At 40.0% G+C, this 27,104-nt stretch overlaps 2 protein-coding genes across 3 annotated transcripts in view; one reads left to right on the forward strand and one right to left on the reverse strand.

Annotated features, from left to right (window-relative positions):
* LOC137401367 (coronin-7-like) overlaps positions 1-12,294 on the reverse strand; it is a 48,949-nt gene extending 36,655 nt beyond the window's left edge. For both annotated transcript variants that reach the window (XM_068087687.1, XM_068087686.1), the window contains exons 1-6: positions 12,224-12,294; positions 11,584-11,652; positions 11,167-11,266; positions 10,797-10,877; positions 6,920-7,177; positions 4,696-4,826 (exon numbers count right to left, since the gene is read on the reverse strand). In XM_068087687.1, coding sequence (XP_067943788.1) covers positions 4,696-4,826; positions 6,920-7,177; positions 10,797-10,877; positions 11,167-11,266; positions 11,584-11,649 — 636 coding nt within the window. In that variant the 5' untranslated portion in view covers positions 11,650-11,652; positions 12,224-12,294. The remainder of the gene's footprint in view (positions 1-4,695; positions 4,827-6,919; positions 7,178-10,796; positions 10,878-11,166; positions 11,267-11,583; positions 11,653-12,223) is intronic.
* An 11,365-nt stretch (positions 12,295-23,659) lies between these two features.
* On the forward strand, positions 23,660-25,051 carry LOC137402860 (involucrin-like). Its single transcript, XM_068089369.1, has one exon. It carries the CDS (start codon positions 23,660-23,662, stop codon positions 25,049-25,051), a length of 1,392 nt encoding a protein of 463 aa, XP_067945470.1.
* The last annotated feature ends 2,053 nt before the right edge of the window (positions 25,052-27,104 follow it).

Raw genomic sequence — 27,104 nt, forward strand, 5'->3', positions numbered from 1 at the left:
CAGAACTACTAAATAGACACAATAGAACTACTAAATAGATACTATAGAACTACTAAATAAGCACTATAGAACTACTAAATAAGCACTATAGAACTACTAAATAGATACTATAGAACTACTAAATAAGCACTATAGAACTACTAAATAGACATTATAGAACTACTAAATAAGCACTATAGAACTACTAAATAGGCACTATAGAACTACTAAATAGACACTACAGAACTACTAAATAGACACAATAGAACTACTAAATAGATACTATAGAACTACTAAATAAGCACTATAGAACTACTAAATAAGCACTATAGAACTACTAAATAGGCACTATAGAACTACTAAATAGACACTATAGAACTACTAAATAGACACTACAGAACTACTAAATAGACACTACAGAACTACTAAATAGGCACTATAGAACTACTAAATAGACACTACAGAACTACTAAATAGACACAATAGAACTACTAAATAGATACTATAGAACTACTAAATAAGCACTATAGAACTACTAAATAAGCACTATAGAACTACTAAATAGGCATTATAGAACTACTAAATAGACACTATAGAACTACTAAATAGACACAATAGAACTACTAAATAGATACTATAGAACTACTAAATAAGCACTATAGAACTACTAAATAAGCACTATAGAACTACTAAATAGGCATTATAGAACTACTAAATAGGCACTATAGAACTACTAAATAGGCACTATAGAACTACTAAATAAGCACTATAGAACTACTAAATAGGCACTCTAGAACTACTAAATAGACACTATAGAACTACTAAATAGACACTATAGAACTACTAAATAGACACTATAGAACTACTAAATAGGCACTATAGAACTACTAAATAGACACTATAGAACTACTAAATAGACACTATAGAACTACTAAATAGACACTATAGAACTACTAAATAGACACTCTAGAACTACTAAATAGGCTCTATAGAACTACTAAATAGACACTATAGAACTACTAAATAGACACTACAGAACTACTAAATAGGCACTATAGAACTACTAAATAGACACTATAGAACTACTAAATAGACACTATAGAACTACTAAATAGACATTATAGAACTACTAAATACGCACTATAGAACTACTAAATAGGCATTATAGAACTACTAAATAAGCACTATAGAACTACTAAATAGGCACTCTAGAACTACTAAATAGACACTATAGAACTACTAAATAGACACTATAGAACTACTAAATAGACACTATAGAACTACTAAATAGACACTATAGAACTACTAAATAGACACTATAGAACTACTAAATAGACACTATAGAACTACTAAATAGACACTATAGAACTACTAAATAGACACTATAGAACTACTAAATAGACACTATAGAACCATTTCCGGCCCATGAATGGCAATTTTAGGTTTTATAGCTGGTACTAACCTGACAGAAAGCAACAGTCTATGCTGCGAGTTTACACCAAAGAGAAGAGTAAGATAACACTCTGGTGTAGCTTTACACTAAAGAGAAGGATCAGATAACTCTCTGCTGTAATTTTACGCAACAGAGAAAGGCAAGATAACTCTCTGGTGTGACTTTACACCACAGATAAAGGTAAGATAACTCTTTGGTGTAGCTTTACATCAAAGAGGAGGATCAGATAACACTCTGCTGTAACATTACACCACAGAGAAGGGTAAGATAACTCTCTGGGGTAACGTTACACAGAAGAGAAGGGTCTGACAAGATAACTCTGTGTTGTAATTGTACACCAAAGAGAAGGGTCAAATATTTTTCTGCTGCAGTTTTACGTCAAAGAGAAGGGTAAGATAACTTTCTGGTGCAACTTTACACCAGAGAGTAAAGCTCACTGGTGAAAAATTACAGCAGAGAAGAACCAAAAAGAAAAATCAGATAACTTTCTGCTCTAACATTGTACCAAAGAGAAGGGTCAGACAAAATTTTGATAAACTTTGTTCCAATACAACAATACAACTCGCTGCTGAATCTCTGATTACAAACATTATAGCTGCAAATTCATATCCGGTTGATACTGAATATTTTGTCCCAGCGGAGTTTCAGTTTATGGCCTTGGCAAAAAAGTTCTAAATGCAATTTATGTTCCTAATTTATGTTCTGCACACCACAGCAACAGCTGAAAGACAATTTATGTTCTGTATACCACAGCAACAGCTGAAAGACAATTTATGTTCTGTATACCACAGCAACAGCTGAAAGACAATTTATGATCTGTACACCACAGCAACAGCTGAAAGATAATTTATGTTCTGTACACCACAGCAACAGCTGAAAGATAATTTATGTTCTGTGCAACACAGCAACAGCTGAAAGATAATTTATACTCTATGCACCGCAGGCAACAGTTGAAAAAAATTTACCAAATAAAAAAATGTTGGAGCAGCAGAAAAGAAAACAGCCAACTATCTAGTATAGGTTAGCTTGTCTTGACAAAATGTTGTTTTTGCAGAGTTGTCCCCCGTCGAGCAGCATGAGCAAAACAACAGCTTGCCCCAATACACACTGCACCTGATGCATCAGCTGCACTGAAAGGAAGTCGTTCTCCTCCGTCTATGCGGCTTGGCTGCGATGTTATGTCCGTCGCTCCATTGGTAATCATAACGGATTTAGCGCAAAAATTTATGTATAAAAAAATGAGATATAAAACCAGAGACCAGTTTCTGCGGTAAACTTTAGTAGAACTTGAGAATAAAATAAATTAAAAATAAAATCAATAAGAACAAATAAAATTGACTGATATAAAAATACAAATAAAACTAACTGAGCGCACAAATAACAACATGTTTAGTCGCTGTTGTTGCCTAAGTTCTCAAGTTCTACTAAAGTTTACCGCAGAGACTGGTCTCTGGTTAAACGACTTCATCTTATTTTTTCTACATAAATTTTTGCACTAAATCCGTTATGATTACCAATGGAGCGACTGACGTAACATTGCAGCCAAGTTGCATAGACGAAAGAGAACAACTCCCTTTCAGTGCAGCTGATGCATCAGGTGCAGTGCGTATTGTGACAAGCTGTTGCTTGGCTCACCCCACTCTGCGGGGAACAACTCCGCAAAAACAACAGTTCGTCAAGACAGGCTGGGTATAGGTATACTCGGAACTAGGCGTGTACTCCCTGAATATATGTTATACATTGTGTCATGTGCTCCAGTGAAAAATGAGGCGATTGGAAAGCATTGTGACTGATAGCGATTACTCACAAGCAGTAACACACCACTCAAGTCTAGGCTGGAGAAAAGCGATCAATGCAAGCCTGAAGCGTGCCAGGAAATGACCCACGTGACCAGACCTGTCCTATAGGCATGCCCTGCACCGTGTCAGTTACCTGTAGACTGTACAGCTATTGCACCTACATTATATTAAGGATAAAACGGTATGACCAACTGAAACTGTGACACCCTACTTGTCATTAAGGTTTTATGATACTAAGCGTGACAACAGGCTAAAAATGTCTAGTCTAGAATTGTCTCCCCATAGCATTAGTCTTACACTGCAGCCTAAGGAGTGTATTTGTAAATAAACTCCCATCAATCATGAACGTGCAGAAAAAGGAACAAGTACTGATAAGAACAAGCAAACTTTCAACTTTCGTCCTACTGGGCAACTGCTTTATCTGATTTGTATGTAAACATTGTAGAGGCTTCTGAGTAGCCAATCAGCATAGATGTGATATGAACTATGGCTGTAACACAATTTATAAATCAATGACTCAGCGGAGAGAATCTCTACTTAAAGTTGGGAGCTATATGCGAATAGAATTCATGATGACATCAGAAACAATAAAAACAATCGAGTCTATTAAGTCTATTAAGGCTGCAGTGTTTGTGAAGGCCACTGAGAGGGGCGGGCAACTTCAAACGGAAAGAGAGCAGTAATGCAAGTAGGAAGATAAGAATAGCGAGACTTTAACTGAGGCATGATGGGTAGGCATTTGTTCTCTTTACACAATGACAGTCGAAGAGCACAGGCTATCAAAGATATATAGGAATCCGTGTTGACTTAATGAGGCAAGGAGAGCATTCTGAAACGTAACGCTTGTCAGAAATCGGTCATGTAATAACGTTATAGATATAGCACCAGTTCCTAAGTCTGTGTCGAGCGGGTAAATGAGACATTGAGAGATGTTGTGTTGAGGCCCTTTCAACAGAGTTGTCTCATGCGAATCACACATAATTTTTCCTTCTGATTTGTCATGATGTTAAAAAAATGCAAATTGCTTCGCAAGCAAAACTACGGATAGCCCCTAAAGCAGCTCTATCCTCAAGTACTCCAAAAAGTACTTGATTTTTGACATCTGTGCGCAGGTGCTTTAACACCCTGACAGTGAATGGCTTATACGAGTGGTCTCTGTCAGCCCTATGTTAAAATGCTTCGACCATATGAGAATAAGATTCAAGTTGCTACAAATGCACAACGAACAGAAACACTGCGAAAGATAGTTTATATTTAAAATGCCTGCTAACACATTACAGCTTTTCAAATAAAATATGGCGACAAAACAATCATACGCTGTATGAACTAAGTGGTGGGCGCAACTCTACTTAGACCAGACACTGTTTACAATTATGCATCTGCAAGTACACACTACAAGCACTCGCAAAGAGATGACTAAAATGGCACCGCACTGTCGTCAGTGTTAGCCAGAATGAAACCTACCTGTACAGCTGAACTGTTGTTAGACCGCGGGTCGAACAACCTTACGATACGGTCTTTGGCCGTGGTCATGATACACGAACCATCTAGAGACCAAGATGCCCCTTGTATGACTTCATCGTGACAGTCAAAGTCTAACAAACACACAAAGTGGGTCCTGATTTAAAGAGAAGACATTATATATAAAGAATGCATTCATAAACAAAGATACAACCTATGAAAGGCTGAACTATGTTCCTCCTAAAATATTCTACATAGGAATACAGCCCCTGATTACTACATAGGAATACCGCCCCTGATAACTACATAGGAATACCGCCCCTGATAACTACATAGGAATACAGCCCCTGATAACTACATAGGAATACAGCCCCTGATTAATACATTGGAATACAGCCACTGATTACTACATAGGAATACCGCCCCTGATAACTACATAGGAATACCGCCCCTGATAACTACATAGGAATACAGCCCCTGATTAATACATTGGAATACAGCCACTGATTACTACATAGGAATACAGCCCCTGATTAATACATTGGAATACAGCCCCTGATAACTACATAGGAATACAGCCCCTGATTACTACATAGGAATACAGCCCCTGATTACTACATAGGAATACAGCCCCTGATTACTACATAGGAATACAGCCACTGATTACTAATGAGAATATTAGGAGCTGACCACAAGACCAGCTAGTTCGGTATTACCAAGGAACACCTACTTCGATAGACATAACCAGAGCTCACCATCAGCCAGCTAGTTCGGTATTACCAAGGAACACCTACTTCGATATACATAACCAGAGCTCACCACGAGCTATCATCCTTCAACTGAAGCCAACATCGCCTATTGAGTACCTATTGCCAGCCCTACTTTCAAGCGACCCGCTCTCAGCGACTGGACAAGAAGCTTCACTGATATATTGATTGATAAATCAACCAGTAGCGAAAAAACAAAACAAAGTTGTACACATTAATAGGATATTATCCAATAAGATTCAAGAGACGGGCACCCAAATTCAGCATTACAACGGTGATTCAGTTTTAAATCCTTCTAGTTTAGCCACAGTAAAGCATGTCCAGTTGTGTGATCCATGAAATATATGGAATCGGGTTTCTCTGGAGGAAAAGTAAAATTACCAATTTTCAAAAGCAAATGAAAAATGAACTTCTCTTAACAAAAACCACAGAATATACAGCCATAGAATATACAACCATAGAATATACTACTATAGAATATACTATCATAGAATATACAACCATGAAATGTACAACCATAGAATATACAACCATAGAATATACTACTATAGAATATACTACCATAGAATATACAACCATGGAATGTAAAACCATAGAATATACAGCCATAGAATATACAGCCATGGAATATACAACCATGGAATGTAAAACCATAGAAAATACAACCATAGAATATACTACTATAGAATATACTACCATAGAATATACAACCATGGAATGTAAAACCATAGAATATACAACCATAGAATATACAGCCATGGAATATACAACCATGGAATGTAAAACCATAGAATATACAACCACGGAATATACTACCATAAAATATACAACCATACAATATACAACCATAGAATACACAACCATAGAATATACTACCATAGAATATGCAACCAGAGAATATATAACTATAGATAATACAACCATAAAATATACTACCATAGAATACACAACCACAGAATATACTGCCATAGAATATACTACCATAAAATCCACAACCATAGAATATACAACCATAGAATATACAACCATAGAATATACAACCATAGAATAGAGAAAACATAGAATATACAACTATAGATTATACAACCATAGAATATACTGCCTTAGAATATACTACGATAGAATATACAACCATAAAATATACAACTATAGAATATACAACTATAGATTATACAACTATAGAATATACTACCATAGAATAAAAAACCATAGAATATACAACCGTAGGATACACAACCACAAAATACACAACTGGAGAAAAGGTGATTAACTATGCTTATTTTGCATCAACATGCTAAGAGCAAATTGGATTACTTAAATGGCAAATCCGAATGTTTGGGATATTCAGATAGCCAATAAGGATGTTTGGTATATCTAGATAACAAATCAGAATGTTTTGATTAAATTCAGATGGCCAATCAGAGTGCTTAGAATATCTAGCTAGCCCGATGTACACTCACCAAACAGTTTCTCCGCAGTGGAGACATCGTATAATCTTAGCAAATTGCCGGCAACCAGAGATAAAAGATTTGCGACAAGTGGATTCCACTGCAAAGCATCTCCTCTCTTTGGTAGTTCTGGGAATACTGAATGTGGATCGGTGGGAGCAGACAACTTTGGATTTTCCGGAAACTTCCACACCTTGACCAAGTTATCAAATGACGTTGTTGCCAGAAGAGTGTCATCATGAGGAGAAAAACCAAAGTCCGCGACAAAGCCTGCCGAAGGAAGACAGAATACTTTGTATATATTTAAAAGGAAGACAATACAACTACATTTCACTGCGCTGTGCTATAGCGTTGTACTACACTGTAATATTCCACATCTTCAGTATAAAAACACTGTACTCGATGTATTTCGATAAAACCTGCAAAAGAGAGACCACACATTGCATGAAAACTGGGTGTATTTCACTAGAAAGGTTGGACAATGCTCTGAGCTAAGCACAAATGACAAGCCTCCTTGGTAGTAAAACTCTGAACTGATACCTATTTAAGGAAAACAGGAAGTGAAGACTTTAGTGAAGGAGGTAGCAGGAAACAAGAACAAATAGTTCAACCATTAAAATATCTAGCAAAAAAGGATAATGGAATACAAAAAAACATGTCGAAAAAGAGATTGGATTCGCAGCAAACACAGTGTGCCCCCGATTTACGATGTCCCTGTTATACGATTTTTTGCCTTACAATGTGGAACACGGTGTTATGTCGTCCCCGCCATATGACATTTTTGTCACCAGACAGTCTCAACAAAAATTTCTCTCGAAATTTAGATTTGGCAGCCGGTGCACTGAATACATCGGAAAAATGAAGATGTTGATATTCTACTCGCCAAAATCTTCCCAAAATGCCTGAAAGAGATACGATGATCGCTCTCTCTCTCTCTCTCTCTCTCTCTCAGTTCAACGTTATTCATTTAAGTTGTAGTGAAAACGAAACCAGAACAGACTACACTAAAGTTACTGTAGGTAACTAAATATAGTTACTAAGGCTAAAATATTATTTTGTTACTAATTTTAATATGTACAGTACATATATAAAATTTTGATGTTTTTTACCAGGGGGTGTTTGCATTAGATAATTACTATAGGTCCTTATACTTCTCTACACGATATTTCCGCCTTACACTGCCAACACGGGAACGAATTAAAATTGTATAACAAGGGTTCACTGTAGTTGGAATATGGTTCAGCAAACAAAAAATTGAATTAATAAAATAATGTAAGGTCACTCCTAAACGCATTACCATGCCATCGGCTGACAAAATAATTACACTCGACACTTTACCAGATGACAGATAAGACTGTCAACAGTTCCTGATACAAACGACTTCAAAGATGATATGCTAATACAGATTGTGTCACTGATGAGTATTTGACTTATAAATAATTCATGAACTTGTCAGAAGAATATTCTAGCAATCTGAATTTTTGAATGGTGACCAAAGTTTTATCATTGAATGCAACTACCAGTTGAGGACAACTCCCTCAGTATTCTGGCCGGCCAGTCAGCAGCGCGTGTCAATGCTTATGGTTTTCCAGAAACCTTGTGAATGCAGCACATTCTATAGCCTTCCCCCTCAGGACAACGCATACATGTAGAAATAGTAGATTGTAGAAATAGTAGAGTGTATAACTAGTGGAGTGGGGAACTAGTAAAGTGGGGAACTAGTGAAGTGGGGAACTAGTGGAGTGTAGAACTAGTGGAGTGGGAAACTAGTAGAGTGTAGAACTAGTGGAGTGTAGAACTAGTAGAGTGTAGAATTAGTGGAGTGTAGAACTAGTGGAGTGGGGAACTAGTGGAGTGGGGAACTAGTGGAGTGTAGAACTAGTGGAGTGTAGAACTAGTGGAGTGGGGAACTAGTGAAGTGGGGAACTAGTGAAGTGGGGAACTAGTGGAGTGGGGGAACTAGTGGAGTGTAGAACTAGTAGAGTGTAGAACTAGTAGAGTGTAGAACTAGTAGAGTGTAGAACTAATGGAGTGGAGAACTAGTGGAGTGTAGAACTAGTGGAGTGTAGAACTAGTGGAGTGTAGAACTAGTGGAGTGTAGAACTAGTGGAGTGGGGAACTAGTGAAGTGGGGAACTAGTGAAGTGGGGAACTAGAGGAGTGGGGAACTAGTGGAGTGTAGAACTAGTAGAGTGTAGAACGAGTAGAGTGTAGAACTAGTGGAGTGGAGAACTAGTGGAGCGTAGAACTAGTGGAGTGTAGAACTAGTGGAGTGTAGAACTAGTGGAGTGTAGAACTAGTGGAGTGTAGAACTAGTGGAGTGTAGAACTAGTGGAGTGTAGAACTAGTGGAGTGGGGAACTAGTAGAGTGTAGAACTAGTGGAGTGTAGAACTAGTGGAGTGGGGAACTAGTGAAGTGGGTAACTAATGGAGTGGGGAACTAGTGAAGTGGGGAACTAGTGGAGTAGGGAACTAGTGGAGTGGGGAACTAGTGGAGTGTAGAACTAGTAAAGTGTAGAACTAGTGGAGTGTAGAACTAGTGGAGTGGAGAACTAGTGAAGTGGGGAACTAGTGGAGTGGGGAACTAGTGGAGTGTAGAATTAGTGGAGTGAGGAACTAGTGGAGTGTAGAACTAGTGGAGTGAGGAACTAGTGAAGTGAGGAACTAGTGAAGTGGGGAACTAGTGGAGTGGAGAACTAGTGGAGTGTAGAACTAGTGGAGTGTAGAACTAGTGGAGTGTAGAACTAGTTGAGTGGGGAACTAGTGGAGTGTAGAACTAGTGGAGTGGGGAACTAGTGGAGTGGGGAACTAGTGGAGTGTAGAACTAGTGGAGTGTAGAACTAGTGGAATGTAGAACTAGAGTGTAGAACTAGTGGAGTGTAGAACTAGTAGAGTGGGGAACTAGTAGAGTGTAGAACTAGTAAAGTGTAGAACTAGTTGAGTGTAGAACTAGTGGAGTGGGGAACTAGTGGAGTGGGGAACTAGTGAAGTGGGGAACTAGTGGAGTGGGGAACTAGTGGAGTGGGGAACTAGTTGAGTGTAGAACTAATGGAGTGTAGAACTAGTGGAGTAAGGAACTAGTGGAGTGTAGAAGTAGTGGAGTGGGAACTAGTGGAGTGTAGAACTAGTGGAGTGAGGAACTAGCGGAGTGTAGAACTAGTGGAGTGGGAATGAAAAGGTGCAACTGCCCCTAATCAGTGGGAAATAACTAAATAGTGCTTACACAATGAATACTATATATTAATAGTGAATGCTCCACCCACAAAACAGATACAATATTAAGCTCGTTCTACCCACAAAACAGATATAACATTAAGCATGCTGCACTTACAAAATGTATACAGTGAAACCTCTACTTACAAAAGACTACATATGAAATCTATAAGTTACAAAACATTTTTGGCAGAAATTTTGCTTCAACTTACGAATAATTATAGATACGAAATGCCTTTCATATCCTGGCCCGTTTGTTTCTCATTAGTACAACTTACAACACATCTCGCTCAGTTTTATTAGATTGCGAAAGGCAGTAAACAACAAGTGTTTCATTTTCAATCATAACTTGGAGTTATCATATATCACATACAGAGTAAGACAACTTTCATTTCTAGCAATTCAAGTTCTGTGCTTTAGAGAGGTAATAGAGACTTAATTATTACCCAGCCAACGCCGGACATTCACCTAGTCTGCATACAAAGTGCAAATGCAAGTACTGAACTAATCAGCGCGCCACACGCCACGCACCACGCAGCACTCAGCAACTATTCAGCGTATCATGCAGCACTCATCAGTCTGAGAACTCTTTCAAATTTAAACTTTTAAATATGATCAAGGAAGTAAGAGAGGGAAGAGCCCTGAAAGTTCTAAAAGCTGACACTTGGTGAACTCACTAGAATGGGCGTACATAATGGGGAGGTTAGAGCTGATGTGTCCCCGTGTCTCCAAAGGAACGACTCCGAGAGCACCACCACCTACAGTGTAAGAAGCCTAGTAGACATCAAGGTAACCAACCAACTTCATTCTTAGAAACTAGTCTCTCGAAAATAACAACTAAGCATGAAATAATTGTACATAAATCCATGGAAACCAGCATTTTAAAAGTTCAAGTAGACCGAGACGCCTTTTGTCATGATACAATATCAGTCACAGTCTAGTATCGATATAAGTAAAATAAGACCCTAACGAATTTGAGAATGAGTAGCAAAACAAGCACTTCGAGCAATGTTTCAGTAACTATGGCAGGTTAAGAGATATACTCACCGTGTCCATCAATGTTGAAGACGACATACTTGGAGCTGGCTTGTATGTAGTTACCAGCAGTCTGCATAAGTCTACTAGCGGATATACCTGTGACCCACTCCTGCAAGAAGGAAAAATGGCTACAATATTATAACTTGTTGAATGCAAGATACAGACCTGTCTGAGTGTTAATCTTCGTCTGTAATTTGTCTTGTAAAAAGCTCATGTAGCTACCATATAACTATATTGTAATGTTTTAATTCTCCACATAATTTATTACTGCTCAATTTTTAAAGACAAAAAGTACCAGTAGAATCACTGATTTAAATCAATTCTCTGTTTGCTCTAGTTACATTGAATAAAACTAAAACAAACCAAACTGCTTTAGCACAATAAGACACTATAAGCCTTACAAGGGTCAGGCTGCATTTCACAAACCTCTTTCTTGGGACATTTTGGGGCTGTGTTTTTGTATTTCCATGGTTTTTGTCTCCATGCTGCCATGATCTAAAAGGTTCAATGGAGATAACCAAAACTACGTTTGACAATTATCTGTACCAATCATAGAGAGTTCATGAAAACATTCAATAAACGTACAAGTGTCACCAAGCTTTTGCCATACAAATAGCTTTATGTGTAAAACTTTCTGCGAAAACGTTATAATATTGGCTATGGTAAACAAAGTAACAAATAGCCCAATTATACTTAATAATAAATATTTATAGACAGACTCTTCCATCATACAAAAAATAAAAGTTAACTCCCATCTCTCCAAATAAACATATGACATCCCTCTGTCGCAGCTAATAAAATATAACTCCGGAGAATGAGCAATGTATTGATTAATCTGAAAGACACATTAGTGCAGCAAACAAAACTCACTATAGCAAATAGACTGTACCAGCCAAGTGTTTGCTTTAAAAATGAAGGTAAGCCCTTAAACAAGCATGACCAAAGGAGGAACTCCACTTCAAGCTAGAAAACATTAGAAAAAATTTGGATTACAGTAGGAAATAAATACGAATAGGGTAATAAAACATACGTTTAATCATCGAAAAAACAAGCAAAATTAACTTACGGTTACAGCAAAACAGGGTTCAAACGATTGCTTCCTTGATCTATTTAAATAACTGGCACGATTAGTTGCCTTTTCACCGCAAGCAAGCCGGATGCTGGTCTAAGCTACAATGAGGAAGAGTGTTACTGTGTACGAGGCGTATGGACCCACCCCGCAGGTTAGTAGCAAACCCAGAACGGGTAAATTGAAGATATCAATGGCCCAATCAATGATCGCATGCAATAAATGACGCAACGAGCGCGTACTGCATAGCGTGCGCTACTACACTAATTGTTGCCAGTGCGAAATTGAGCATCGCCTAATGTTTCGATAAACTTCATGTATTATGTAAAGAAAAACATGATTTATCTCAACTTATGGATGATGATCTCCGTTATGCATGTTAAGGCATACAGGTTTGACGATCTAAATAGGTTTCAACAAATTGGCAATAGAGGTTTGTAGATATAACTGGCTTCAAGTTTTTGATCACAGTTTTGCTCTGTGTCGATCACTGCTACCTGCACTGATCTGTACCCGTACTTATCTATGGCTATACTTTATTATTATTAGTAATATTATTACTACTTACCATATCATAAATTTTGCCATTTTTATATTTCACCGTTCAGTTTGCTGGGATGCCATGCTACTAGATGTGAACGCCAAGCTCACAACTCTGGGCAGCTGTTTCTATCCAAAGAACTCGTCTCTGTCTCCTCATCTCGTTCCCAGTCTTTTCATCAATGGTTCATCAAGGCTACCAGACGTTTTGTTCAATCCGTTACACTATGCAGATTTTGTCGGCTTCACAGATGAAATGTATTACAGCCATGAAACCTTTCATCTTACCACTAACGATGGAGTGAAAGCAGTGAAAACAAGAGGACTGAGTTAGTACCAACACTTACTACTTTTTAGTAAATGCATTACAACTACGCTATCGCAAAACAAGTGAAGCGCTTTAGATTTCTAGAAGTATTTTATCATTAGATACTCGTTCTTTCTGATTTGTGTCCACAAACTGTTTTAATAACACCATGTTTTGTAGGCATAAAATTAGTTGTATTCACTATTAATGCACTACTCGATACTGAAATTTGGTAGCCTTGGCAGCAGGCAGCTCTGAATAAATAACACTGTACCTTTCTGGATAATTTATTGTACTCTGTGTGATATGGTGTTACTAAGGCCCATAGACTGTACTCCATGATTTTCCTTAAAATCTCATTACAGATCACACACTCGCGATGCAAGTTATGGAAGGAGATAAGAAAGCCGTTAAAAACCAGTACACACAATTCTGTGCCGTTCAGACTCACTTCAGACCAGTTCTCGATTGTCTCTCAAATGAGATTCCAACTTTATTGGATGTGAGTTTCCTTGTTCAAACCTTTTGAATGTGGGTTTTTTATCTACTGTTTTAGACTATTAAGGATGGGTATTTAGTCTATTCATTGTGTTGCCACGTTATACTTGTAATGGTTGGACCAATGGCATAAAATACTAGAGGCACTGTTCTGTCCTATATAGTCTGAGGACAATTCACTGCAACGCTAGAGTAACTTGAAGCAATAGACCGCAATGTTGACAATACAGTTTATTAAAATGATTAGTCAGATAGTCATAAAGTGAACCAAACACATTTTCATTAAAATGCCACTAGTTGTACTTGTCTAGGTACCACTAGTCGTACTTGTCTAGGTACCACTAGTCGTACTTGTCTAGGTACCACTAGTCGTACTTGTCTAGGTACCACTAGTCGTACTTGTCTAGGTACCACTAGTCGTACTTGTCTAGGTACCACTAGTCGTACTTGTCTAGGTACCACTAGTCGTACTTGTCTAGGTACCACTAGTCGTACTTGTCTAGGTACCACTAGTCGTACTTGTCTAGGTACCACTAGTCGTACTTGTCTAGGTACCACTAGTCGTACTTGTCTAGGTACCACTAGTCGTACTTGTCTAGGTACCACTAGTCGTACTTGTCTAGGTACCACTAGTCGTACTTGTCTAGGTACCACTAGTCGTACTTGTCTAGGTACCACTAGTCGTACTTGTCTAGGTACCACTAGTCGTACTGTCTAGATACCACTTGTCGTACTTCTCTAGGTACCAAAAGCTTTAAGTGCTGTATGTAAATAATACTGTGATGGCAGAAGGTAGCCAGGTCTAGGGCCAAGGTTAGCCATCATAACGGGTCGACCGTGCTGAGGCCAAGACGGCCTGGCCTCTAAGCTACTAGGGACTCGGATAAGCCCTGCCGAACCGAGGCAAGAGGAGACATAGCCGGCCCTCGACCCAGCCTGAAGTATGACCGGCCATTGGCCGGTGAGGACAACTGGGCTGGCCACTGAGCCAGCAGGTAAAGAACCGACCCGCTACCAAGCCGGCAGATAAAAGACAGACCGGCCACTAAGCCCGTACTAAAAAAACTGACCTACCACAGAGTCGGAGGCTACCAAGAGGCGGAGCCTTCCAACACAAACGATATGTAAGGAGCCCGGCAAGCAGAGGTGGACAGAGCATGAGAAAGCCTCGTTATATGCAGTTACTTGTCGCACACCTATTAACTGTATTTTAGTATATGTTGTATGTATATATAAATATTATATGTGTATACAAATATATTTTGCCTTTTATACTCCAAGTGGTTTGATTCATAATGGAGCAGTAAAGGGCCACAGCCGATCCTTTACAATACAAACATGATAAGTTATCATCGATCTACCCAGTCTTTAGGGAGTAAACTTACATAACATGAGTTGCCTTTCCTTTTTTATTTGTTATCAAATTGATTGTTTTAAATATTACTCAGGTTTTGAAATGGCTAAATGTCACCATCTCTGCCATCTTTCTCCTGTTAAAACAACCATTTCATCATCACCTCTGTCACCACATCACCTGCCCTATCATCTTTTCACCACTGCCCAATACCTTTTCACCACTGCCCCAACACATCTGCTAAATTATATTTACCGTACTGCTTTAGCTCTTAGTACATGTTCTCAGGCTATAGTTATTATTACAGGACTGTACTTGTTGTTAGAAGAATCATATACTGTAGCAATTGTTATACGTTTTGCAATTATTTTCTCTTCTTAGAACACTCGTACCAGATACCTTATTACAAATATTTTGCTCTTTTGTTTCTTCACAGTGCACAAGGTCAGCTTAAGGTCAGGTTACTTTTTTATTTTTTTAGTACTACAAATACTACTGTCTGGAGGAAGAATCCATGGATGTTCTGCTTGGCATACAGCTCTCCATCATCAACTGGGAACTGTACGAAAACTTCTGTGAAGAGGTCATTGTTATAAATTGTACACACTAGCGTACTAATATATAAACCACTGAAGACATATTTTATTTTGTATTATTTGTCAGACAAGGTAACCATGCATATTGATTTTAGTAAGTATACTTGAGGTTTGTCTACTATTTCAGTAAAGATTTTTGCAGCAACAACGTGTCCCCAGTCTCCTGTTTGTTTACATGGCAGGTGAATGAGATCTTATAGATTCTTATGTCTGTGTTATGCTTCTTATGCATATCGCGATGTATCAAGTGATGTCAATCACTAGTGATGCCAATCGAGAAAACTACAGACCATGTTCCAAGATGTTTCATGTATTGGAATTTCCCTAGCAGACTAATTTCGTTGTGCCTGGCTCTTTCGCTTTCCTATTGTCTATCATGAGAGGGAGAAGAAAAGAAGGAAGATTTTTCACTTCGGTAAAATAAATGTTTCTTACAGATCTTCCGTTGTTCTCCGAATCCATTGGGTGAATGTAGGGCAAAACAGAACCCAAGAGTTGATCGCTCAGCTCCTGTAGCTACCATGGAATCAATCTGTACCATCATGCCTGACTTCAATGCCAAGGTGAGTGAAGTTAGGGTGTATGACAGACAAACTTTCTGACATAAGGAATCTCTGCCATAAATGCATGTTATAGTAATAAATCATGGTGTTGGGCCTGTACTATATGACATATGCCCTGCGGGTAAAGCGTTGTGACATGTAGGTGCAATATAGTGGCATGTAGGTGCAATATTGTGGCATGTAGGTGCAATATAGTGGCATGTGGACGCAGTATAGTAGCATGTAGGCGCAGTATTGTGGCATGTAGGCGCAGTATTGTGGCATGTAGGTACAGTATAGCGGCATGTAGGTGCAATATAGTGGTATGTAGATGCAGTATTGTGGCATGTAAGTGCAGTATTGTGGCATATAGGCGCAGTATTGTGGCATGTAGGTGCAATATAGTGGTATGTACATGTAGATGCAGTATTGTGGCATGTAGGTGCAATATCGTGGCATGTAGGTGCAGTATAGTGGCATGTAGGTGCAGCATTGTGGTGCGTAGGTGCAGTATAATAGCATGTAGATGCAGTATTGTGGCATGTAAGTGCAGTATTGTGGCATATAGGCGCAGTATTGTGGCATGTAGGTGCAATATAGTGGCATGTAGGTACAGTATAGTGGCATGTAGGTGCAATATAGTGGTATCTAGGTGCAGTATAGTGGCATGTAGGTGCAATATAGTGGCATGTAGGTGCAGTATAGTGGCATGTAGGTGCAATATAGTGGTATCTAGGTGCAGTATTGTGGCATGAAGGTGCAGTATAGTAGCATGTAGGCTTACTTTCAAATAACTTTTAACTTTTGAAAGTTTTGTCAAGTGGAACAGCTGTTGTGCAGTGGTGTGAGTTTTCAAAAATGTAAGTTCAATCATATTATTACTTTGTCATGAGTTGTAAAAGTTAAAATTAGCAAAAGTTGTCGATTTCTTTGCAAACCCTCATATGGCTTTCCCTAAAACGGAGCGTTATGTTGTGAGCTGCATATTCCTTTCATTTAATGTTGCTTTTAGACTGAGATAAGATACACTTGTGTTGTACTTTTACAGATTGTTCCTTGTGTTCTGGACAGAATTAGGGACTGTCCCAACAGGATCAAGGTAGCTTACAATACATTCATTTACGACATCCAAGTCTTCCAGCAGCAGTTTCTTCCAAACACGGATGCTGTGAGGTCTCTGTGTCGCCTTGTAGAAAATACTTGCCCGGAGCATGATCACTGGGTATGTTGAGGCCGTGAGATCACTGGGTATGTTGAGGCGGTGAGATCACTAGGTATGTTGAGGCGGTGAGATCACTGGGTATGTTGAAACCGTGAGATCACTGGTTATGTTGAAGCGGTGAGATCACTGAGTATGTTGAAACCGTGAGATCACTGGGTATGTTGAGGCGGTGAGATCACTGGGTATGTTGAGGCCATGAGATCACTGGGTATGTTGAGGCCGTGAGATCACTGGGTATGTTGAAACCGTGAGATCACTGGGTATGTTGAGGCCGTGAGATCACTGGGTATGTTGAAACCGTGACATCACTGGGTATGTTGAAACCGTGAGATCACTGGGTATGTTGAAACCGTGAGATCACTGGGTATGTTGAAACCGTGAGATCACTGGGTATGTTGAGGCGGTGAGATCACTAGGTATGTTGAGGCCGTGAGATCACTGGGTATGTTGAGGCCGTGAGATCACTGGGTATGTTGAAACCGTGAGATCACTGGGTATGTTGAGGCCGTGAGATCATTAGGTATGTTGAGGCCGTGAGATCACTGGGTATGTTGAGGCAGTGAGATCACTAGGTATGTTGAGGCCGTGAGATCACTGGGTATGTTGAGGCGGTGAGATCACTGGGTATGTTGAGGTGGTGAGATCACTGGGTATATTGAGGCTGTGAGATCACTAGGTATGTTGAGGCTGTGAGATCACTGGGTATGTTGAGGCTGTGAGATCACTGGGTATGTTGAGGCGGTGAGATCACTAGGTATGTTGAGGCCGTGAGATCACTGGGTATGTTGAAACCGTGAGATCACTGGGTATGTTGAGGCGGTGAGATCACTGGGTATGTTGAGGCGGTGAGATCACTGGATATGTTGAGGCGGTGAGATCACTAGGTATGTTGAGGCCGTGAGATCACTGGGTATGTTGAAACCATGAGCTCACTGGGTATGTTGAGGCGGTGAGATCACTGGGTATGTTGAGGTGGTGAGATCACTAGGTAAGTTGAGGCGGTGAGATCACTGGGTATGTTGAGGCCGTGAGATCACTGGGTATGTTGAGGCCGTGAGATTACTGGGTATGTTGAGGCGGTGAGATCACTGGGTATGTTGAGGCCGTGAGATCACTAGGTATGTTGAGGCGGTGAGATCACTGGGTATGTTGAGGCCGTGAGATCACTGGGTATGTTGAAACCGTGAGATCACTGGGTATGTTGAGGCGGTGAGATCACTGGGTATGTTGAGGCTGTGAGATCACTGGGTATGTTGAGGCGGTGAGATCACTAGGTATGTTGAGGCCGTGAGATCACTGGGTATGTTGAAACCGTGAGATCACTGGGTATGTTGAGGCGGTGAGATCACTGGGTATGTTGAGGCGGTGAGATCACTGGATATGTTGAGGCTGTGAGATCACTAGGTATGTTGAGGCCGTGAGATCACTGGGTATGTTGAAACCGTGAGCTCACTGGGTATGTTGAGGCCGTGAGATCACTGGGTATGTTGAGGCGGTGAGATCACTGGGTATGTTGAGGCCGTGAGATCACTGGGTATGTTGAAACCGTGAGATCACTAGGTATGTTGAAGCCGTGAGATCACTGGGTATGTTGAGGCGGTGAGATCACTGGGTATATTGAAACCGTGAGATCACTGGGTATGTTGAGGCAGTGAGATCACTGGGTATGTTGAGGCCGTGAGATCACTGGGTATGTTGAGGCCGTGAGATCACTGGGTATGTTGAGGCGGTGAGATCACTGGGTATGTTGAGGTGGTGAGATCACTGGGTATGTTGAGGCCGTGAGATCACTGGGTATGTTGAGGCAGTGAGATCACTGGGTATGTTGAGGCCGTGAGATCACTAGGTATGTTGAGGCTGTGAGATCACTGGGTATGTTGAGGCCGTGAGATCACTGGGTATGTTGAGGCGGTGAGATCACTAGGTATGTTGAGGCCGTGAGATCACTGGGTATGTTGAGGCGGTGAGATCACTGGGTATGTTGAGGCGGTGAGATCACTAGGTATGTTGAGGCGGTGAGATCACTGGGTATGTTGAGGCCGTGAGATCACTGGGTACGTTGAAACCGTGAGATCACTGGGTATGTTGAAACCGTGAGATCACTGGGTATGTTGAAACCGTGAGATCACTGGGTATGTTGAGGCCGTGAGATCACTGGGTATGTTGAGGCGGTGAGATCACTAGGTATGTTGAGGCCGTGAGATCACTGGGTATGTTGAGGCGGTGAGATCACTGGGTATGTTGAGGCGGTGAGATCACTAGGTATGTTGAGGCGGTGAGATCACTGGGTATGTTGAGGCCGTGAGATCACTGGGTACGTTGAAACCGTGAGATCACTGGGTATGTTGAAACCGTGAGATCACTGGGTATGTTGAAACCGTGAGATCACTGGGTATGTTGAGGCCGTGAGATCACTGGGTATGTTGAGGCGGTGAGATCACTAGGTCTGTTGAGGCCGTGAGATCACTGGGTATGTTGAGGCGGTGAGATCACTGGGTATGTTGAGGCCGTGAGATCACTGGGTATGTTGAAACCGTGAGATCACTGGGTATGTTGAGGCCGTGAGATCACTGGGTATGTTGAGGCGGTGAGATCACTAGGTATGTTGAAACCGTGAGATCACTGGGTATGTTGAGGCCGTGAGATCACTGGGTATGTTGAGGCCGTGAGATCACTGGGTATGTTGAGGCGGTGAGATCACTGGGTATGTTGAAACCGTGAGATCACTGGGTATGTTGAAACCGTGAGATCACTGGGTATGTTGAAACCGTGAGATCACTGGGTATGTTGAGGCCGTGAGATCACTAGGTATGTTGAGGCCGTGAGATCACTGGGTATGTTGAGGCGGTGAGATCACTGGGTATGTTGAGGCCATGAGATCACTGGGTATGTTGAGGCTGTGAGATCACTAGGTATGTTGAAACCGTGAGATCACTGGGTATGTTGAGGCCGTGAGATCACTGGGTATGTTGAAACCGTGAGATCACTGGGTATGCTGAAACCGTGAGATCACTGGGTATGTTGAGGCGGTGAGATCACTGGGTATGTTGAAACCGTGAGATCACTGGGTATGTTGAGGCGGTGAGATCACTGGGTATGTTGAGGCGGTGAGATCACTGGGTATGTTGAAACCGTGAGATCACTGGGTATGTTGAGGCCGTGAGATCACTAGGTATGTTGAAACCGTGAGATCACTGGGTATGTTGAGGCGGTGAGATCACTGGGTATGTTGAGGCGGTGAGATCACTAGGTATGTTGAGGCCGGGAGATCACTGGGTATGTTGAGGCCGTGAGATCACTGGGTATGTTGAATCCGTGAGATCACTGGGTATGTTGAGGCGGTGAGATCACTGGGTATGTTGAGGCGGTGAGATCACTGGGTATGTTGAAACCGTGAGATCACTGGGTATGTTGAGGCCGTGAGATCACTAGGTATGTTGAAACCGTGAGATCACTGGGTATGTTGAGGCGGTGAGATCACTGGGTATGTTGAGGCGGTGAGATCACTAGGTATGTTGAGGCCGGGAGATCACTGGGTATGTTGAGGCCGTGAGATCACTGGGTATGTTGAATCCGTGAGATCACTGGGTATGTTGAGGCGGTGAGATCACTGGGTCATTGACAACGAACTTACACAAAACTTTACTAGATTTTATCAGAAATTATTGATATTTTTCTATCATTTCTGATCGTTTTTTATGCTTGAGGGAATCGGACTGTCAGGATGTTTCAAGTCAAAAATCAACAAAACTTCTTCACGATTAAAATAATTCGAAAAAAATAGTTCAAAATATTGTCACTAGTTGTTATAGTTGATCTCTGCTATTAGTAGTCAGTAGCTAGTAGTTAATATTGGCTATTAATAGTTAGTAGCTAGTAGTTAATATTGGCTGTTAGTAGTCAATAGCTAGTAGTTAATATTGGCTATTAGTAGTTAATAGCTAGTAGTTAATATTGGCTATTAGTAGTCAATTGCTAGTAGTTAATATTGGCTGTTAGTAGTTAATAGCTAGTAGTTAATATTGGCTATGAGTAGTCAATAGCTAGTAGTTAATATTGGCTATTAGTAGTCAATAGGTAGTAGTTAATATTGGCTATTAGTAGTCAATAGCTAGTAGTTAATATTGGCTATTAATAGTTAATAGCTAGTAGTTAATATTGGCCATTAGTAGTCAATAGCTAGTAGTTAATATTGGCTATTAATAGTTAATAGCTAGTAGTTAATATTGGCTATTGTGTTCAGGTAGCAGCGTTTCGTGTCTCCATTCTGTCGGTCTCTTAGCAACCATAGACATCAGAATCATACGTTCTCATGATCTGAGTGTTTGCACAGCGATTTAGCTTTGCTGATTTAAATACTAAAACGTCCTAGTAATCAGATTACCTCAAACATCAAAAACAATCACAAATGATAGAAAAACACCGATAATTTCTGATAAAATCTATTAAGATCTTTTGCAATTTGATCTTAAAAAGTTTTTGATAATGTAATCAGATGGTGTAGACAGTCACATGCCATGCATCTTCATGACATGAATTTGGTTTTCTTAAGTCTGTTGTTGATTTTAACCAGGAAATGATGAACAGCGTTACCGATGAATGCTTCGAGTCTGTTTATGACATTAGCCGTAACTCGGATGGTATTTACCTGGATCGGATAATCAAGGGGGAGGGAAATGCAGTGCCACAGATTGAGGGCATGCCTATTTGCTACTCCTTCATGAATGTTAAGGTAAAGTGGATATTCTACTGATACAGAATTGAAGTGATTTCCTTTTTGGTAAAATTTGTTCAGGGCATAAAGAGAAGATGAATAATCTATTTATAGTGTCTCAAGTGCTTGATCTTTTCATAAAGAAGTAGTCAGTGGCTTTGTAGGTGGCAGAAATAGGTTGAGTATCGGGTAATAGAAAGACCATGTACAGATATAAGGTGGGTGGTTTGTGGGTATGAAGACGAACTACTGGTCCTATTACTACTTTAGTAATATAGGTGGTCTGTGGGTATGTAGATGAAATACTAGTACTATTGTTACTTTAATAATATGGGTGGTCTGTGGGTACGGAGATGAACTACTGGTCCTATTACTACTTTAGTAATATGGGTGGTTTGTGGGTACGGAGATGAACCACTGGCCCTATTACTACTTTAGTAATATGGGTGGTTTGTGGGTACGGAGATGAACCACTGGCCCTATTACTACTTTAGTAATATGGGTGGTCTGTGGGTGCGCAGATGAACTACTGGCCCTATTACTACGTTAGTAATATGGGTGGTCTGTTAAAAGACAGAAGGTTCTATTGATACGCAGGTAAGGTGAGTACTTGTAGATGATGTGAAGTGATTGTAGAGACAAGGTTATTTTGTGTGTGGATATGGAAATAAGGTGGTCTGTAGATTTCTATGAGATGCTTTTATGATCTACAGACATGTGTTCAGGACTCTGTTCAAATGTTGCCATGTCGTCAAAATTATCGAATGCTGGTGGAAGAGCTACTCATGAAGATTACCGCTGCATGCCGAACCTACCTTAATAGAGAGAGCACATCTTTCTTCTCAACATTGTTTCCCACGGAGTATTCTATCTCAGGTGTGACCTTCCGACCTCCATGGTGGCGGCAGTCTACTAGCCCACCAATTCAACTAACATTCGGACCAACCACTCGACCAATCCCTCAACCAATTTCCACTCCCCCAATAGTTGGTAAGTTATAAACTTTTTATTGGAAGTCGTCCGCAGTTCACAAATAATAACTAGTTTGTTTACCCTGTATATACTAACTAATCTGATCATCACAGAAGAGAAAAATGTCTTGTAAAAAAAAACATTTACAGAAACCTGTAAGAATTTTTAAAATTTTTAGTAGCACTCGCTAGAAGTACTAATAGTAAGTACTAATAGAAAGTACTTACTATTATTACTTACTATTATTACTTACTATTAGTACTTACTAGTAATACTACTAGTAACTATTAAAAGTAAGTTGGGGTGAAAGGTTAAATGAAAGACTTTGGATACACTTTCTGGGCATAAAATGGTAACAGCCTAAAAACATTCTAACAATTAAGATTCTGGGAATAACTATATAAATTATCTAGTCTATGAATTTAAGAATATAAAAAGGTTTTGGAAAGGAACTCTAATAAATAAAACTTCAACCCAAAAGGGTATTTTTTTTAAAAAGACCTTAGCATGACAAGAAAATTCATGACAGCATGTTGGAGTCGTCATCTATTCAACAATCTTGCATTATAAAAGGAAATGTAAGCTAGAACAATGAAACCTGAATTTCCATTCTCAGAAAATTTTAAAAATGCAGTTGAATCAGCAGAAATGCAGTTGAATCAGCAGAAATGCAGTCGAATCAGCAGAAATGCAGTCGAATCAGCAGAAATGCAGTCGAATCAGCAGAAATGCAGTCGAATCAGCAGAAATGCAGTCGAATCAGCAGAAATGCAGTCGAATCAGCAGAAATGCAGTCGAATCAGCAGAAATGCAGTCGAATCAGCAGAAATGCAGTCGAATCAGCAGAAATGCAGTCGAATCAGCAGAAATGCAGTCGAATCAGCAGAAATGCAGTCGAATCAGCAGAAATGCAGTCGAATCAGCAGAAATGCAGTCGAATCAGCAGAAATGCAGTCGAATCAGCAGAAATGCAGTCGAATCAGCAGAAATGCAGTCGAATCAGGAGAAATGCAGTCGAATCAGCAGAAATGCAGTCGAATCAGCAGAAATGCAGTCGAATCAGCAGAAATGCAGTCGAATCAGCAGAAATGCAGTCGAATCAGCAGAAATGCAGTCGAATCAGCAGAAATGCAGTCGAATCAGCAGAAACGCAGTCGAATCAGCAGAAACGCAGTCGAATCAGCAGAAACGCAGTCGAATCAGCAGAAACGCAGTCGAATCAGCAGAAACGCAGTCGAATCAGCAGAAACGCAGTCGAATCAGCAGAAACGCAGTCGAATCAGCAGAAACGCAGTCGAATCAGCAGAAACGCAGTCGAATCAGCAGAAACGCAGTCGAATCAGCAGAAACGCAGTCGAATCAGCAGAAACGCAGTCGAATCAGCAGAAACGCAGTCGAATCAGCAGAAACGCAGTCGAATCAGCAGAAACGCAGTCGAATCAGCAGAAACGCAGTCGAATCAGCAGAAACGCAGTCGAATCAGCAAAAACGCAGTCGAATCAGCAGAAACGCAGTCGAATCAGCAGAAACGCAGTCGAATCAGCAGAAACGCAGTCGAATCAGCAGAAACGCAGTCGAATCAGCAGAAACGCAGTCGAATCAGCAGAAACGCAGTCGAATCAGCAGAAACGCAGTCGAATCAGCAGAAACGCAGTCGAATCAGCAGAAACGCAGTCGAATCAGCAGAAACGCAGTCGAATCAGCAGAAACGCAGTCGAATCAGCAGAAACGCAGTCGAATCAGCAGAAACGCAGTCGAATCAGCAGAAACGCAGTCGAATCAGCAGAAACGCAGTCGAATCAGCAGAAACGCAGTCGAATCAGCAGAAACGCAGTCGAATCAGCAGAAACGCAGTCGAATCAGCAGAAACGCAGTCGAATCAGCAGAAACGCAGTCGAATCAGCAGAAACGCAGTCGAATCAGCAGAAACGCAGTCGAATCAGCAGAAACGCAGTCGAATCAGCAGAAACGCAGTCGAATCAGCAGAAACGCAGTCGAATCAGCAGAAACGCAGTCGAATCAGCAGAAACGCAGTCGAATCAGCAGAAACGCAGTCGAATCAGCAGAAATGTTATTATGATAGTTTGTTATTATTATTTTCTTTATTTATATCGTCATTAAAAACCTTAAAGTTGTAGAATCGACCTGCGCGAGGATTTGTATCCTCCATGCATTCAGTAGTCTCAGGACCACTGAAGGGAAACCTTAAAGTTGTAGAATCGACCTGCGCGAGGATTTGTATCCTCCATGCATTCAGTAGTCTCAGGACCACTGAAGGGAAACCAGTAATCTTAGTTACTACTAAATGAGCGAATGGTAACATTATAACAGCAAAGTGACAGCGGCTAATATCGAAAATACTGCTGCCATGCAAAGGCAATCGTGGAAAACAGAACATGATAATATACACAAGAGTAAAAGGGTATATAATACAGTTATACCATGACTTATAATCACATCAAAATACTTACAATATTTTTGATATGTAACAGAAAACTTCTGCTATACAGAAAGAATTTTCAGCATAGCATGTCCAGACATGTCGATGTCCAGCCTGTAACCTCCAGCATATCATGTCTAGCCATGTCCAACATAGCGTGTCCAGACATGTCCAAGATAGCATGTCCAGACATGTCCAACATACCATGTCCAGACATATCCAACATAGTATGCCCACACATATCCAACATACCATGTTCAGACATGTCTAACATACCATGTCCAGTCATATCCAACATAGCATGTCCAGACATATCCAACATACCATGTCCTGACATGTCTGACATAGCGTGTCCAGACATGTCCAACATACCATGTCCAGACATATCCAACATACCATGCCCAGATATGTCCAACATAGCATGCTCAGACATTTCCAACATACCATGTCCAGACATGTCCAACATAGCATGTCCAGACGTCTGACATAGCGTGTCCAAAATGTCTTAAAACATTACAGTTTGCTAATTAAAAATAGAAAAGCCAGTTGAGTTTGAAAATAAAACATAAAAATTTCAATAGAATTTATAAATTGACTTAATTTAAACCATATTCACTATTAATTAAATTAAGTTGCGCTGTGTATCATTAGTTTTACATAAATCATTTGTGTAAATCTTATATATGATTATTTAGAGCATTGTTCATTATTTGTTGAACTCCGAAGCAAATTAGTTGACATACAATGTATTATTGTAAAAATATTTGAGTGAACATAACAGGTTTTATATACTGAATACAGCAAATATGGAACTGAGTTCATTTGAAGGGAGAGGTTTTACTGTAGTATATAGATGTTTAACTGTAATTTGTAGAGCTTTGACTGTAGTGTGTAGAGGTTTGACTGTAGGATATAGAAGCTTGACTGTAGTATGTAGATGTTTGACTGTAATATTTGGAGGTTTGACAGTAATATGTAGAGGTTTGACTGTAGTATGTAGAGGTTAGACTGTAGCATGTAGAGGTTTGACTGTAATATGTAGAAGTTTGACTGTAGTATGTAGAAGATTGACTGTAATATTTAGAGGTTTGACTGTAGTATGTAGATGTTTGACTGTAATATTTGGAGGTTTGACTGTGGTATGTAGAGGTTTGACTGTAGTATGTAGAGGTTAGACTGTAGCATGTAAAGGTTTGACTGTAATATGTAGAAGTTTGACTGTAGTATGTAGAAGATTGACTGTAATATTTAGAGGTTTGACTGTAGTATGTAGAGGTTTGACTGTGATATTTAGAGGTTTGACTGTGGTATGTAGAGGTTTGACTGTAATATTTAGAGGTTTGACTGTAGTATGTAGAGGTTTGACTGTGATATTTAGAAGTTTGACTGTGGTATGTAGAGGTTTGACTAATATTCAGAGGTTTGACTGTGGTATGTAGAGGTTTGACTGTAGTATGTGACACTTGAGACTGTTTTTTGTGACACACAAAACTATTAGTTTGACACCTGAGGCTGTGACACAACTGTTATTGTGGCATCCCTAACTTTGATTTATGCATTTACAATCTTATCTTTACGATTTACAATATTTTACAATTTACGATCACACACTCATGTTTTCACCTATGCTGCCGCAGCTACTCCAAGAGTCATCACTGTGAATCGACCAACCGTAAGTGCTGCCTACTTTACT

This window comes from Watersipora subatra, chromosome 8 (assembly GCF_963576615.1).
Source record: "Watersipora subatra chromosome 8, tzWatSuba1.1, whole genome shotgun sequence".
Taxonomy (NCBI): Eukaryota; Metazoa; Bryozoa; class Gymnolaemata; order Cheilostomatida; family Watersiporidae; genus Watersipora; species Watersipora subatra.